The sequence below is a fragment of the Aspergillus neoniger genome, assembly GCF_003184625.1.
Source record: "Aspergillus neoniger CBS 115656 unplaced genomic scaffold BO87scaffold_18, whole genome shotgun sequence".
Taxonomy (NCBI): Eukaryota; Fungi; Ascomycota; class Eurotiomycetes; order Eurotiales; family Aspergillaceae; genus Aspergillus; species Aspergillus neoniger.
This window is the reverse complement of record NW_020291146.1, coordinates 374928-390495: the sequence shown is the minus strand read 5'-3', so window position 1 is coordinate 390495 and position 15568 is coordinate 374928. Positions and strand designations below refer to the sequence as shown.

Here is a 15568-nt window from a genome sequence, read left to right as displayed (position 1 = left end):
GGCGTGGAAAATACTACGACAAACACATGCACAAATACTACAAGGCCAGCCTTGCGGCTAATCATAAGCTAAATAAATATTGCTAAGATACAGTGTGGCAGAATGGCAAGATTCGTGAGCAAAGGTCAGGTTCCGTCAGACAAACACATTACGGCATTTTCATCTCCAACAACGAATCCCTTTCGGGTATCCGGATATAACATATAATGAACCCCCTAGGACCAGATCAAATAGGAAGAATAGTCAAAGGTTTTCGGCTTTAGAACTTTTCCTTTCTGCTCTTGCGCCTTTCTCCCCATGCGGAAAAGAAATTGGCCTCCTAGCGACGCCCACTATGAAAAACCATGCAGATGACGGGTCCCGACTTCACCTCCTCCAATCGATCCCCCGAGTTTCCACGGGGGTGTGTTCGTTCAGGTGGGGAACGAGATTGTCATTTAAGCAGCAGCGGGAGCAGCGTTCTCCTGAGCCGGAGTTTCGGTCGCCTGCTCAGTAGTCTCGGCCTCAGCAGGGGCGATAGCGTCGTCCTCCTTGCCGGGGCTGTCGATGGCGACCTTGACGGCGATTTCACGACCCTCAATCTCCTTGCCGTTCATCTCCTGAACAGCCTTGTTCTGGAGCTCCTCGGAGCCCAGGGTGACGAAACCGAAACCACGGCCCTTACGGCGCTCGTTGCGAGCCTGGAGCTTCTTGATCATGAAACGGGGAATGGGACGAAGAGCAATCTTGGCAGAGATGGGCTGGTAGTCGGCAAAAATCTCCTTGAGCTGTGGGGAAATTAGCATGTTGCTGTGTTTTGTGACTTCATCGTCCGTACCTTGTCTTCGGTCAGGTCATAAGGAAGGTTAGCGACCATGACCTTGGTCTTGGAAGGAATACCATCCTCGGGAGGACCGCGCTGCTTCTGGGGACGAGGAGCACGGGGCTTACCGGCCTGCTTGGACTCGGCAGCAGCAGCGGTCTCGTTCTGGTTGGTGACCTCAGTCAGAGGAGCAGCCTGACCGGGAACGTTGGTGGGCTCGGCAGCCTCCTGACCGTTCTGAACTGGGGCCTGCTACATGGGATATTAGCATTCAATTGGATGGGAAATAATTGACGAGTCACTTACAGAGCGACCAGCACGGGGCAGACGGCCTCCACGACCACGACCGCGACCGCGGCCACGGCCACGGCCACCAGCCCGCTTGCGGCCCTCGTTACCGCTGGCACCCTCACCGCCACTTGTAGCACCCTCGGCCTTGGCCTCGGCGGGCTCGGGCTTGCGGGCAAGCTGCACAGAGACCTTGCGCTGGAGGATCTCCTTTCCAGACAGCTCCTCAATAGCAGCGGTGGCCTCCTGGGCAGTGGCGAGGTCCACGAAGGCGTAGCCAACGGGACGGTTGGTGCGAGGGTTCACGGGGATGGAGACGCTCTCACTGTGAAAGAGGCATTGTTAGATTCGGTGTTACTTCCCGCATAAGAATGTAAATAATCAAGGGGGTTTCAGAGATGGAGCTCTGAAGAATTGGCGTGCCTGCAGTAGTAGTCACATACCACTGCTGCGCGGTATTACCGTCGGATGGCAGCAAGGGGTGTAGGAAACGTGGCTCTCGCCGGCCCCCCGAATCGCTTGGACCAGCCCCAACGGAGCTTAGACCAACCGGGAGGTGAAAGGCCAGGTGGAACAATAACAAAGCAAAGTAACTCGAAAGACTTACATCTTGTAGTTCTTGAAAAACTCCTTCAGCTCCCCCTCAGTGGTCGCATAAGCGAGGTTCCCAATGTACAACCGACGTCCTTCATCGGCACTGGCAGCGGCAGCGTCCGTGGACTGCGCAGGGGCGGGAGCAGTGCCGTTGGTAGTAGCCTCGGGGGCGGTAGTGGCGGGAGCAGAGGCGACGTTGTCGGTAGTGTTTTCGACGGCAGTAGACATCTTGATGGCTGAGGACGCAACGGAGTTGAGCGTGGAGAGAATTGAACGGTGGTTTGAGTTGCGCGCGGGGAAGTCTTGACCGGGTTTGTGTGCGGTTAAGACAAGGACTCAGGAGTAGCTAAAGGCTGCCTGTACTTGAAATTCCTTTGAAGCAAGTGGGAATGGGAATAGCTTGAAGAGGGGGGGGAGATAGGAGGAAAAGGGTAGCTTGGTGCCCTAGATACGAGAGTTGACTTGGGGGAAATCTGGTATTGAAACTGATGAAGATTTACCTTGAGAGGAAGGATGAAGTCGACGGGGGGGGAAAGGAGAAGGTGAGAGAAAAAGGGCAGGCAGCGAGGGCGGTGGCGGGCCTATGCCGAAGGGGGCAGGTTGCTGCCTGAAGATGCCTGGATCAGCCCAGATCTGCCTGAAGATGCCTTGGAGCTGGCCAGCCGTACCAGTTCCGTACGACGCTAGACTGCATTGGGGTGCCCGACGTGGACTTTCCGTCCGGCGGTCTGGGCGGCCCTCAGGCACCTTCCCTGGAGCAGTTTAGACGCGATGGAGCAGCTGGAGCCCTTTGCAGGGGATCTGACATCACCGGTTGTTGACTCACTCCTTCATGAACCTTCTTCGATTAACACTAGTGGTTGTTGGGGAGAAACATCGTTGCTTCCTGAACAACTTCCCTCCCACGTGAAATACTACACTCCCAAAAAAACAAAACAATGACAATGATTTGTAGGGAATACACCTCCTCAAATTTACAACACAATGGTATCATTACTGACTAACTAATTAATTGACCTGCAGTCGCCAGTTCATCCTTAGCATTAGTCAGGCTGCCCGCGAGCCCCATCCCCACTTGCCAACCAACTTGTATCTGGCCAGATCGCCCTCTCCCGTCATCGCCACTCCATCCATTTCCACCCGGCAGTTCCCCCTTCGTCCCAATCAGTTGCTCCCCTGTTTGTTGATGATGGTCGTAGTAGTACCGGCAATATTTCACCCAATTGAGGCTTCAACTCCTTGACTGTCATCACTCATTTTCTTCTTTATTGTAGCTCAAACTTGGGGTCTGGGAAAGGCTCGATCAATCAACTGCAGAGTGTCGTCTGTCACTCCTGTATGCATCCTGCAAACCCGATTTTCCCCCCTGCAGCCGAGACATCAAGCACATGACGCACCCCGTCAATCACCCTTCAACCAATCTATTTCCGTTCCACGAAATCGCCCGACTCCCGCCCAATCCCAAACAATCCCCATGATGTTCTTACCTGCAACTGCCCGGGAAGTTCCATTATTGGCCTCGAAGTATTAGCGACCTGTATTTTGGACAGTAGGGGATATATATTTTTGCGCGCAATGCGAACATACATCAACACTGAGTATCCCATCTTTGATAGTTATTTGTTTTGACTTATCATACCACCATAGCACTAATTAAATATATTTTGGCATTAACCTCTTCACTTGTCAGCATGTTTGGGCGATTTATTTGGTACTGCCTGCCAACAAGTTACTCTAACCTTTTAGTTTCATTTTCCCCTCTTTACCCCTCCCACTGTTCGGATCCTTACAACAAATCCGGTAGTAATATTTCATCTCTATATCATTCATAACGGCATTCCAGTTACACTGCAGTCTTATACTTTCTTGTACGGGTAAAAAACCATTCAATGCCTCGATCCCTTGATGATTACCACATCGCTGGAAACTGCAGTAGCTGGTAGCAAATTGAGGAAGCATATTAGAATTTAACTCAAGGATCTTCCTTTCCGATAACCTATCACCTAGCTACTTGTACTCCGTAGTTAGGTTAGCGTTCATTGAAGATAGTGTGCTTATCGGCAGCTCGTCCGCATATTTGCTTCTGCGGTTGTTTCATTCGTTGGCCTCGAAATTAATTTCTTTTTGTCCTTTAGGAGAGGGTGGGTCTACCTGGATATATTAATAGAATATTCATCTATACACCTGCACTGATGGCTTTAGTTCTACTAGTTACTGCCCAATCTTCCGAACTTGGGCACTATAGTACCCATACAACAAGAGCATCTTCGATTAAAGCCGAGGAGACAAGCCCCCGTATTTCTTCTCATTGATATATATATTCTTCGTCCAGATTCATAGCGAGTTACTGTAGATGTTGGCAAAAAGTCCTGTGAGTAGTCACGTCGTATAGAGTATTAACGCTGGATAATATTAGATGATTGTTGGTGAATCCTCCCAAGGAAAGACAGCATTGTCAGTACCCTACAGAGGTAGGGAGAACAGATAATCGCGACAGATTACTGCTGATATAGAGTAGCGGGTCGAACACTTGTTGATTAGGTGACATGGTTAGGTAGCTGTGCGACAGCTTGGAGTCTGGTTGTGGGGATATCTTCGGCCATCGATGCTGTGTGTTGTCCACTAGAACGTCTTCATATGCACTATAAATGCGATGCTGATCTTGCAACGGACTATTTGTATAAACCTGCCTAGGATTATACAAAGTAGATCCAATGAACAGATACAGTCCTTTTGGCATTGACCCTCTCATAATCTCCGATAGGAACACACAGGAGATCCGCGTCGGGAACGAGAAAGCGAGCGTAAATGTTCCATTGTAAGTGTACTGATCAGGTCACTATCCAAGCCAACCTTGGTTAGCACTCATGGGGGGAATGTGTGCCTTACCACGTGCTCAAGAAAAGTCACGGGCCGGCCGCATCGCACTCTGAAAGATATTCGAGCAAGTAACTCCTCAATATACACACTTTTATTATTCCGTTCCAGCAAGGCAACTTTGAGGACACATCAAAGTTTCTGCATTGCTATCAGATCGATTGATCGTGGGATCTTATTCCCTGCACCAAGCGAAAAAGTCAGCTCAAAGCTGTGCGCATTGATTAACATATAGCGATAACTACCCAAGTCTAGAGGTTCCATTATGTGCGCCTTCCTGGAGAATTAAGCGGCCGCGTCATGCGTTGACAACCACATAGTACACTGCAAAACATGTGTGGGATGCTGTTCAATGCATAATCTCTGACCAAGATGGAAGAATCGCTGATGAAGAATGTTATAGCCTCCAAGTGCACCACTCGGCTCTTTCGAGAATATATGAAGCCCTTCTTCGGTCCCCGGATACACTGTTGGGTGGGTTCACAGATCGAACCTGGATCCTGACATCCACCACACCATAATTGCTGGCCGAGGAATGTTCGCTTCAGACGCTGTAGTGATTTTCAAAACTTGATGCGTACAGAAAGAATCACGGCCTGGTAAGCTGAAGCCCTCATAGGATACTCAGAAATATCTACGTTCGTCATAGGGCGGCTAGCTCATTATGTGTTCGCAGAACTGCAGTCAGAACTATAGGACTTACCTAAATCTCCGTCGGAATGAGAGTTGCCACTCTAACATTAGTGGATGAGGACGGAACTGGACCCCGCATCGGCACTAGAGTGGAAACTAAATGCTGACCCTTGCATATGCGCTGAACCAGAAAGAGGTTTAGCATGCTTTTGAAATATGTTTCAATTCCATAATCTCCATCATGATCTTAAGGTAGGTGGTTCACTCTCCTAACAAAATATGGACATATTCTCGGTTCTGTCGGAGTTAACGGATATTGGGGGAGTTAAGCGGTCATCAACTTGATACTCCCCGCGGCTAGCGTGTAAGCTGCCCGCATAGGCAACCTGTGGTACCATAGTGTGAGACTACACTGGAGGCGAGAAGTTACAACTTCACAAAACAGTGGAAACTCGAATCCCAAGCTGCAAATCAATTGCTACAATGGATACTCGGCAAAAGAAAGGGTCCATTCCGAGCCCGTGCCGGACTGTCCAGGATCCACCCGGAAGCAGAGCCATGGGCGATGTCATAACCCTACAGCTGTTCCTATAAGAACTGCTTCCAGTCCTACCTGCAAACATTTTCAGATTTTCAAGATTCACACACAATTAGAACAATCAACACTACCAACATCATTCGTCAACATGGTCAAGACACTTCCCTTCCAAGACATCCAGGTCCCGTCACCCGGCTTTGGTGCCATGGGCCTCAGCTTCGGCTTGGGCTACAACCTCAGTCTTGAAGAAGCAGAGCCCGTTCTGCTGAAAGCTATCGAGCTTGGCTGCACTTTCTGGGATACTGCTGTGAGTTTAGCCCATCAACTCCTTGAGTAAGATGTGAAAGACTAACCCATGGACTCAGGTTATTTACCAAGCGGGTGTGAACGAAAAACTTTTGGGAGATTTCATTCGCAAGCACAATGTGCGCGACAAGATCTTTAGTATGTACATGTGTCACCTAGTAATACAATCTGGCACTGACCCAATGCAGTTGCCTCCAAGTGCGGGTTCAATGTCGAAAGCTTTACCGTCACCAACTCCGCCTCACATATCAAGGAATACATTGAAGGAACTATTGAACGACTAGGGTTCACACCTGACCTGTATTACCTCCACCGTATCGATCCTAGTACGTAAAATGTACCCATGTCTTCTTCCAGACTGGCTGACCAAGACAGACACCCCTCTCGAGGAGTCCATCCCGGCTCTGGATGAGATCCGCAAGGCAGGCAAGACCAAGTACATCGGTCTTTCAGAATGCTCTGCTACAACTCTGCGCAAAGCCAACTCCAGTTAGTTTTACTGTCTGACTTCTATCACTGTTCAATGTCTAACTTTTCCCAGTTGCCAAAATCGACGCCGTCCAAGCCGAATACTCAGCCTTTGAGACCCTGCACGAGACGGACGGTCTGATCGACACCGTCAAGGAGCTGGGTGTGGCGTATGTGGCCTACAGTCCTCTGGGACACGGCTGGCTTGTGGACGACTTTCCCTTCAAGACGCCCGAAGACTTTGCGCCTGACGATTTCCGTCGCGGTTGTAAGTTGCCTTGCCCATTAGGATTACTTCTTAGTTATGCCTACTAAACGTGGATAGCCCCCAAGTTCCAAGGTGAAAATTTCTACGCCAACAAGAAGATCGTGGATGAGATCAAGAAAATCGCAAGCAAGAGAGGCTGTTCGATCAGCCAAGTGGCCCTGGCGTGGGTTGCTGCTCAAGGCATGATTGCCATTCCCGGCACAACCAAGGCGCACCGGTTGGAGCAAAACTGGGCTTCTCGGGATATCGACCTGACTGATGAGGAGAAAGCCGAGATGCGCAAGATCATTGATGCCGCCAAGCCGCAGGGAAATAGATATAATGAGCGTCAACAGGCTATGGTTGGGCACTAAGCGGAGCCGGGTCTTTTGGGTGGGGATATATATATTTCTGGCGAGTCAGATTAAACTTCTGTTGATTTTTGAGACTTGAAGGCTATTGCAGGGGTAGAGTATTGAATGAATATACGATTTGTATATAGCATCGATACTCATGCAACAAGGCCAGATTATGAAATTCTTTGTGATTCAGTAGTGGAGGATTACGAGAGGGCCCAAAGAGTTGACGATTGGGGATCCAGCACAATGGGAGACGCACGGTTGTTGCCCAAGGCAGTCCACGGGGGGCCTAGACCGCAGTTGGACTGGACGGTGCCAAGTTGGTGAACTGACTAATTTATTATCTTTGTGCTTCAGAGAATTGCAGCTCACAGAATTAAAATTCAGGTTAATATATACACCGATGCATAAACCAAGATGTGAAAGAACAGCGCACAGCTGCAAGTTTTTTCCACTGGAGGAACAAGAAAGACCCCCGACAAGCCTTGGAGGATCGACGAATCCACTTGGAAACTAACTACTAGTCAGTTAACTAAGGAAGGTGGTGATGCTGACTGGCTTAGTCACGACGTAACCACGGCAGCTTCCTTTCCTGGCAGCAAATCCCATCCTCCAGTGAATAAATTAGCCTTTGCGGCCCCTTTCGTTTTCACTTTCCATCCTTCGCCTCTTGAAAATTTTTACCTTTCCTTTCCTTTCCCTCCCTTCGAGAAAACCTCATCGTCCATGTGAGATTCTTCGTGCACGCCGTCTTTAATGGACCCCATCGAGCCCGTCAACGGCTCGCCCGATCCCCACGAAGGCCAGCCACCGTCGGCCACGCCCTCCCCCGGACCGACGTCATACCCCCGACAACGTGCGGCCTCGCTGCGTTCTCGCCGCCCGTCCATTCGCCTCCAACGCCTGCCCTCGTTTGAACAGGCGACTTTGTCCACACCCCGGTCACAGCCATCGCAACAAAATGGCGATACCAGCAGAACTGCTGGTGTCGCTCTGTCCCCTCTTCCTTCCATCCCAGCAGCTTCCGCTGAAGACGAGTCATGGCAGGGCAACCGCCGTCGCAGCAACTCGGAGCCCCGACCTGGGCGATGGTCTACGCCCAACCCGGCTGCTCTGGCACGGGTGACCACGGGCGGTCAGATGCGCCCGGTGCAAGAGGAGGCGTCGAGCCCGATCGTTTCCTCCACATCAAACCAACGAATGCCGGAGGATGTCCCTCCGCTACCAGAGATACCGAGACGGGGGAGTCGAACCCCCATGCGATGGGCAAGTGGAGTGGGTGGAAACCGGTTCACGCGCAATCGCGCGTCGACGGTCAGTGGAAGTGCCCCGGCTCAAAACCATGAGGTGGACGACGAATATCGCTCTCATATTGTTGATGTCCTGGACGTCATCGGTAAGCTATCCACCATACCAAATGGTTTCGTGGTATAGTAGCCTAATATATTCCAGATCCGGAAGTGTCGGCCTTATCTACCCTTACGAATGTTCAGAATTCGTTGTTCATCCCTAATCTAGGGCCTTTGTTGAATCGCAACCAGACTTATACGCTCTCACCGCCATCGCCTATGAGAGAACTGGAATCGACAAGTGACGAGGAACGAGCGGATGAGATAAAGGAGCCTGAAGTTCGTCCATCTGTGGAGCATACCCTTACGTCTGTTATCGGCGAGGGGGAGGAGCCTCGGTTTGCTGTGCTGCCTGAGGGGAGCAACCTTGCGGGCTGGAGCCCGGAAGAAATCGAAGAGCTTAATGACCATGTCCGGCACATGCTGCATTCTCGACGATCAAAGTTCAAGCGTTCGATGAAGGGGTTTAGAAAATATGTATCAAAGCGTGAGTGACGACGTTTTCAACCCTCAATATTAGCTGCTGACGTTCTTTCCGCAGCTCTTGGATTTCTGGTTACTCTATATGCCACACTCATCACACTTTTTGGTCTTGCCTGGGTACTCTTCCTCATTGGTACGTGACTGCAATTCACCCAGCGAATCATCGAGCAGAACACTAACCCATTATCAGGCTGGATCAACGTCGGAGGCAGGCAGTCCTACATTATTAACGTCATCGACAACGTCCTTGTCGCACTATTTGCAATCATGGGTGACGGGCTGGCCCCGTTCAGAGCCATCGACACCTACCACATGATCTTCGTAGCTCGATACACGTTCCTGACATGGAAGATCCGGCGCAAACGACACCTTCCCGATCTCAAGAACAAGAACGACCTTCCATCACGACGAGAAACAGATGTCGACGTCGAACTCGGCGACACCCCGAAGGGTGAAGAATACGAATTCACCGTCCTCGATCCCGTGAGACAACTAAAGCTCATCCACCATCAAAACAAGCTCTCTAAATCCCACACCTTCTACAAACCCCACGAAACCTTCACCCACTACGCCTTCCCCATGCGCCTCCTCATCGCCATCGTCGTCCTTCTCGACTGCCACTCCCTATTCCAAATCGCCCTAGGCACCTGCACTTGGGCCATCAGCTACCACGTCCGCCCCTTCGCCCTAACCACCGTCATCCTCTGCTGCTCTATCTGCTGTAACATCACCGGCGGTGTCCTCATCATGATCGGCGACCGCATGACTCGCAAGAAAGACGTCGTCGAGCGTCTCTTCCGTCAGCAATTAACCGAAGAAGCAATGAAGAAGATCCGAAAGAAGAAGCGGAAAGAAGAAGAGAGACGCAACGCTGAGAATAGCGGCGTGTCACGTTCCCATTCTATCTCTTCCCAGCGAAAGCTGTCACTTTCACAGCCGAGAGAAGACGAGTATGAATCATAAGACGCTATTCAGTTCAGAAGCACACGCACATCCATCTTGTTTGCTTGCACGTTTCACGACCTTTGCGATGACCCCATATATGTTAGTTATTATCAATGATATCCCCAGCACCCTTATTGCTCTTGCCCTTTTATTTCTGTTTATATATCTGCTTCCACCGAACAAAAACACGATGTTCGGTTCGATTTCGTCAATAGATGATTTGATAGATGGCGTTTTGTACTACTATCATATTTATATATATGTCAAGTGTATATAATATTACGAGCAGATTGCTTGCTTGCTTGCTTGCTCTTCCTAGCTATGTTTCTGCCATTTAACAGACATTTGGCTACGTACTCTGCGATACTCGCTTGATGTGCATATATACATTGCAGTATTAACAAGACAAGAGGTGCTCTTTCTGATGATATTCATACATACTACTTGACATATTTGGTTGAATTTAGTCTTACTATTACGCCATAAACCTAATATACTGAATGACAATCCTACCCACCCCCATCACCGATCGTGAAATCAGAAAGTATGACTCGAAATAATATTTATATAGACATGTAGATAGTTGGTGCTCATGTACAAAGTGCTCTCTCCTTTTCCAGAGCCAAGTAAAGTAGTAGTAGTAGACACACACAGTTCAGACCGGGGAGGAATATGTATATAGAGACATGGAGGGAAAAGAGGAGAAAAAATAGAGGAACAAAAAGAGAAAGAGTGAGTGACTGAATAGATAGAATAAACAAATGTCTCGCTCAGGATACTGAAAAACTAAGCATACAAATCCCAGATTGATGCTCGAATTTTGAATCCGACTGTATGATGAGAAGGAATACCGTGAAAGGGGAGAATGTAACCGCCCTAAACACCGCAACTCGCTGACAAGACGAGGAAGGAAGATAGAAAAAGAAAAACGAAATTTGTGGTAACGAGGGACGTATGGGACGCTGATGTCACCATACAATGTGAATATAGCTTGATGCTTTTACCCGGTTCTCCATGTGTGTAGAGATGGGGTTGTTACTTTTTCGGGTCGGCCTTACAGCTCGCTGTGGACGACTGCTTGGTCCGCTGCAGGTTGGGATCGTCGGTCGAGGAGGATCTTCTCGAGAGTATCGAGCCTTTCACGCGTAGTGCGAATAGCATGATCCATCTCGAGGTCGGACATTTTTTCTTCGCTGACTTTGCTGGCCAGCGCACGTTCGCTCTGGACTTTGCGAGAGTATTGCTGTGTCCGAGAGCCCGTCGACCGACTGACGGTGGGTATGGCTAATCCGTCCATGCCAACCCTGTCTTCCAGCCAGCTCCAGAGCTCGCTTTCTTCCCGGCGCCACATTTCCTCATAGGCGGCCAGACGTTGGGGTAATGAGTAACCAGGGCATCCGATGTCGTGGGATACCACAGATGGCTGAGACGGGCGTCGGAAGAAGAGGAAGAAAAGCAGAATGCCGACTAACACAATGGCGACGTTTCCGCTCAAAAGAGGCTTGACCGTGTCCACAACAGGTCCAAGCACTCCATGGAGCGGCTCCAAAACACCCCAGGAATTCGCCTGCTGTGCTCGTTCCTCCTCCGCTGCTTTGGCAGCAGCCGCCGCGGCCTCCTGAGCGACCTCGCTCTTCTTGCGTCGCCCCTTACCCTTGCCTTTACCGCCACCCGTGCGGCCACGAGGAACAACAGCAGCTTTGAGGGCGGCAACCAAGTCATTTCCAAACGCAGTTTGACCGTCAATCGCACCCTTTTCAATGGGACCTGCTTTCTGTTAGCATAGCTGTAGTGGGGCATTTGACGCAGTGGACCTACCCTTGAGCCAACTCTTTCCCGACCACTCGATGGTACATGTCATGAGGAATCGTGTCTGATTGTTCGGCGCCCATGTGAAGAGGTACTTGGTCTTGGTCAAGAAAACATTACCGCTGGGGACGTCGGGTGTCTGGGTGCCCAGGGTAACAAGTACGGCCTTTTCCAAGTCAAGGAAATCCAGCGTTTCAGTACTGATACATTTTGTTTGCTTGGGACCAATGGATCCGTTCAGTGGCTTGATATACGAATAATTCCGTGTGCGGCTGTCGTTGGTGAGACCCTTGTTTCCAGTTTCAAATTGGAGCTCTCCCGATTTTTGATTTTCAACAAGAAACTTCGTCATGAACGCACCAGATTGCGCTCCGAACACGTAAGAGTAGACTTTTCCGAGAGGCGCTGGGATCACATCATCCTTGACCACCTTATCGTACTGGCCTGCAGGGTCAGTATACTCGGTGGGAGGATGCGTTGGCGGGCCAGGGAAGTCAGTGTCACCATCAGCGGGTGAGCCAGACTTGCTGCCTTTTCCATCACCGCTGGAGTTGGCTCCGGCCTGCCCAGCCCCGTTGGCATTGGCGAGGGGGCCCGAAGCCTTGCGGCTAACAGGCTTGGTAGGCATGGACTTGTCACTCCCGTTGACGCTGGCGCCGGCAGCTTCGAAGAGGCTATCAGCATTGTCGCCTTCTTCGTCCTCATCGTAGATCTCATCTTCTTCTTCGCTCTCATCATCACTTTCACCGGCCTTCTCGGTCTTGTCTCCTGTGCCGTCCGTGACCCTGGTTCCATTGGCAGAGCTCTTGAGAGAAGGGTGGTTGATTTTCCAGATGTTAACCATGAGATCATAGGTAGACTCTCGACTAAGAAGACTGCGGAACGTATGCCGAGCATGTAGCGTCTGGATAGCTATGGCATTCGGGAACACCATCGCAGTGGACTCCTTTTCTATCGCCACCACTTCGTCAAAGCTGATTACAAGGGTGGTCACCCAGCCCAGAATATTACTGGAAAAGCAGATGTGACCTTCCGAAATGTAGATTCGACCAGCTAGGATGATCTCTCGTTGCAAGGCACAGCTGTAGTCCTCGATCAGGTAATCGTCTTCGGGTACACTGCGGAACAGTTGATGGAAGTCTCTGTTTCGCTTTTTGCTGGCAACAGCAAAGCCAGTCAGGCGAGGCATGCTGGCATTGGCAGCCGGGGCACCCAAGGCAATAGCACTGGCGCCAATTGCACCAAGTGTCGATGTAGTTGCTGCTGAAGACCCACGGTGCCGGCGCCGGGCAAGCCGGCTTCGCACGCTACCGCTTCGATAGGGCCGAGTATGACCAATCTCACCATCGAGTATACTGCCACTTGGTGGAGTTTGGTCGCCAGCGCCCTCCTTCGTAAAAGAAGCACTGGACTGTAGTTCGAGACCGTCGTCCGTCGAAGGGACCAACGACGTCTCAGAGGGCTTTTCGTAGGCCATTGTGACTGCCCGGGCTGCACGACTATCCTCAAGCCTGGCTGCTTCTTCATCACGTTGCGATACTTTGCGCTTCTCCAAGGGCAAGTCTGGTTTGGTGATCACAACGCCGTCCGGTGTGGAGACAGAACCACCGGGGGGTATGGCGATATCCAGATGGCTAAAGTCCAGGTCTCCAGATCCCAGAGTATCGACGGCCAATGGCTTTTTCTCTTCCGCTTTATTGTTGATGGGCTGGCTGGGGCCTGGCGCTCCCTCAGCAGAAGGCTGACTCTCAGATTCATTCAATCCTCCTTGCGCAACATTGCGACCCTTTGACTGAGAGTTAAGACTACTGCTCAAAGTCGAGGCTGCATTCTGTGCGGCGGAGAAGACGGATGAGAAGAACCCGGTTTGCATGGGCCCCGGTGATTTTGCGCTCGCTTTGGTCTCTTCAATCGTCGGTCCTATCGCGGATATGGAGTTCGACAGCTTGCTGGGCTTGTGGCTCGCAGCAGAGGCGGACCGCACACGCCGGTGGGAGATCATATTCCCCGAAGGGCTGACAATGATACCGGCTGGTGAATCTTTCGAGTGGATAGAATCAGGCGACCTAGTCACGTCTGGCGAGGTGAAAAGCCTAGGAAATTCGGTATTCGGGGTGGGAGGAGTTACGGTGGTCTGCGGGTGCGGAATGGCGGTATGCGGGGGTGTTCTCGGAGCGGGAATTTCTAGAGAAGGGAGAGGCTTGTCTTCCTTGAGATCGGTGCGAATGGGAGCTGGCAAAGGCGGGGGCGGTTCAGCAACAGTCTGAGCTCTCTTGGCTGATAAGCTGCCTCTTCTACTGCTTTTGGAGCTAGAAGTAGATTCTGCTCGATCGCGGTTAGAGGCTTTCTTATCCGGGTTGGAGCCGAAGGCGTTCTTGAAGCGACGTCCGGGCGAGATGCCTCGTTTCTTCCCGCGGTCCGATGGCACGTTTAATGAAGAGCCATGTTGGCTAGGCGGTCGCTCCGTCTCCTGTTGCGACTCGGGGGCAGCAGCTTCCGTGTCGCCTTTACCATCTTCTTCCGTCTCGTCTACCGATGTGGTCCTTATAAGGGGGGAGGATGAGGTGTAAAAGCCAGCATGGGAGTTGTGAGAAGTAAGAGGGGGTGTTCTTTGGGTCAATCCACGTTAGACATCTACTTGACTCGCCGATGGCGTACCAATTGAATGGGGACACATCAACTCACCTGTCAGGTTCGGAGTCGTCCGTCAGCAAGTTGACAGTGTCATGGTCCGGGGGGCTCAGGTTCTCGTGGCCGACTGATGAGTTGGTGGAAAGGCCGTCGCGCGACTCTGTTGAACGACTCTCCTGGACATCCTTGCTACTCTCCGTCTCCAGCTGGGTGGACGATTCATCGGACTGCTTCTGACTCTTATCCTTCTTCTTCTTCCGTCGAGCGGCCAAAAGCTTCGAAAATCCGCTGGAGCCTGCCTTGGCGGAATCAGCCTCGCCGGCTTGCGACTTGGGTCTGTCGGAGGTCGAGTCGATTGAGGAGCGCCCATTGATTCGGGACGAACTTCCCATTGTCTCCAGATCAACCGGAGTGGTCTTGGTACGATTCACTTTGCTGATGCTGGGTATATCGGTTTCTGGAACCGGCGGGGGATCGGGGATCGGGTTGGCCTCCATGGTGGATGAGCGAATGGAGGAGTGGGGGGTGAGGGGAGGACGGGTAGAGGCAGAAACGAAAGTGAATGAACAATTGATTTAGAGTTCAAGGGGATATTGGATAGCAACGGCAGCGCGCATGCTAGAGGTCAGAACCGGTCGACGTCTCTAGCAATGCATTGTATGTAGAAAGTAAGGTAACGTCAGCAGAAAAGGAGGGTCGTAGAGGGGAAAGATGGGTCTAACTGCGTCTAGATGGTCGCAGCGCCCGCAGCATGTCCTTCCTCTCACTTCCCTACTGCTGAAAAATTTAGGGAAAAAGATAAGTTAAGGAAAAAGAAAATGGGGGGTGGGGGGGGGGGAGGAAGGGGTAAAGATGACGATGAGGAGAAGGAAAGCGAAACGAAGGCGCTTCGAAGTGCAACTCCGCAAAGCTGCCAGACCATCGACGGTGAACGGAGCATTACCGCCGGTGACCTTCTTCCGCTCGTATTTCTCCGCTGGGGGGGATGTATATCTACAAGGTGGATTTCCGATCGGCAGGGATACGATTACGATAAGGGGTTCTTCTGTAGCTGTAACTTCATATACTCTGTCGTCTTTCCCCTGGAATTGCTTTCTAGATCTCTGAGAATTAATATATCTTAATCGCGATGGTGAAACTTGCCAGTGCTGCAGCTGGTTAATTATAGAACTGCGGCGGTGCCGGAGCTGTCACACTGTATGCGCCAGCGTATTACGGTCACAACCATACCACGATCCG

The 15568-nt window shown here is 51.1% G+C and overlaps 4 protein-coding genes across 4 annotated transcripts; 2 read left to right on the top strand and 2 right to left on the bottom strand.

The window, feature by feature from the left end:
• Window positions 1–38: 38 nt before the first annotated feature.
• BO87DRAFT_377029 (RNA-binding protein) lies at window positions 39–2203 on the bottom strand. The gene is made up of 4 exons (XM_025623450.1): window positions 1698–2203; window positions 1109–1415; window positions 818–1054; window positions 39–767 (listed from the first exon to the last, which is right to left on the bottom strand). Exons 1-4 carry the CDS (start codon window positions 1910–1912, stop codon window positions 438–440), a joined length of 1089 nt encoding a protein of 362 aa, XP_025479250.1. The 5' UTR covers window positions 1913–2203; the 3' UTR covers window positions 39–437.
• Window positions 2204–5484: 3281 nt separating this feature from the next.
• BO87DRAFT_416367 (aldo-keto reductase) lies at window positions 5485–7219 on the top strand. The gene is made up of 6 exons (XM_025626749.1): window positions 5485–6039; window positions 6098–6176; window positions 6227–6364; window positions 6414–6527; window positions 6580–6774; window positions 6832–7219. The coding sequence occupies exons 1-6, from the start codon at window positions 5881–5883 to the stop codon at window positions 7125–7127; spliced, it is 981 nt and encodes a 326-aa protein (XP_025479249.1). The 5' UTR covers window positions 5485–5880; the 3' UTR covers window positions 7128–7219.
• A 562-nt stretch (window positions 7220–7781) lies between these two features.
• Window positions 7782–10402, top strand: BO87DRAFT_377026 (uncharacterized protein). The gene is made up of 4 exons (XM_025623449.1): window positions 7782–8508; window positions 8565–8948; window positions 9003–9077; window positions 9135–10402. The coding sequence occupies exons 1-4, from the start codon at window positions 7869–7871 to the stop codon at window positions 9905–9907; spliced, it is 1872 nt and encodes a 623-aa protein (XP_025479248.1). The 5' UTR covers window positions 7782–7868; the 3' UTR covers window positions 9908–10402.
• Window positions 10403–10943: 541 nt separating this feature from the next.
• BO87DRAFT_359929 (GRAM and VASt domain-containing protein) lies at window positions 10944–15144 on the bottom strand (the record flags this gene model as incomplete). The annotated part of the gene is made up of 3 exons (XM_025621538.1): window positions 14384–15144; window positions 11708–14307; window positions 10944–11659 (listed from the first exon to the last, which is right to left on the bottom strand). The coding sequence occupies exons 1-3, from the start codon at window positions 14824–14826 to the stop codon at window positions 10944–10946; spliced, it is 3759 nt and encodes a 1252-aa protein (XP_025479247.1). The 5' UTR covers window positions 14827–15144.
• Window positions 15145–15568: the final 424 nt, after the last annotated feature.

Bases quoted from the DNA above. Each gene is read 5' to 3' on its own strand.
- BO87DRAFT_377029 (XM_025623450.1), bottom strand. From the start codon at position 1,912: ATGTCTACTGCCGTCGAAAACACTACCGACAACGTCGCCTCTGCTCCC. The intron at 1,055-1,108 runs GTAAGTGACTCG...TATCCCATGTAG, and splicing joins TGCCCCGTGCTGGTCGCTCT to CAGGCCCCAGTTCAGAACGG. The intron at 768-817 runs GTACGGACGATG...ATTTCCCCACAG, and splicing joins ATGACCTGACCGAAGACAAG to CTCAAGGAGATTTTTGCCGA.
- BO87DRAFT_416367 (XM_025626749.1), top strand. From the start codon at position 5,881: ATGGTCAAGACACTTCCCTTCCAAGACATCCAGGTCCCGTCACCCGGC. The intron at 6,528-6,579 runs GTTAGTTTTACT...AACTTTTCCCAG, and splicing joins TCTGCGCAAAGCCAACTCCA to TTGCCAAAATCGACGCCGTC. The intron at 6,775-6,831 runs GTAAGTTGCCTT...AAACGTGGATAG, and splicing joins TGACGATTTCCGTCGCGGTT to CCCCCAAGTTCCAAGGTGAA.
- BO87DRAFT_377026 (XM_025623449.1), top strand. From the start codon at position 7,869: ATGGACCCCATCGAGCCCGTCAACGGCTCGCCCGATCCCCACGAAGGC. The intron at 8,509-8,564 runs GTAAGCTATCCA...AATATATTCCAG, and splicing joins TGATGTCCTGGACGTCATCG to ATCCGGAAGTGTCGGCCTTA. The intron at 9,078-9,134 runs GTACGTGACTGC...ACCCATTATCAG, and splicing joins CTGGGTACTCTTCCTCATTG to GCTGGATCAACGTCGGAGGC.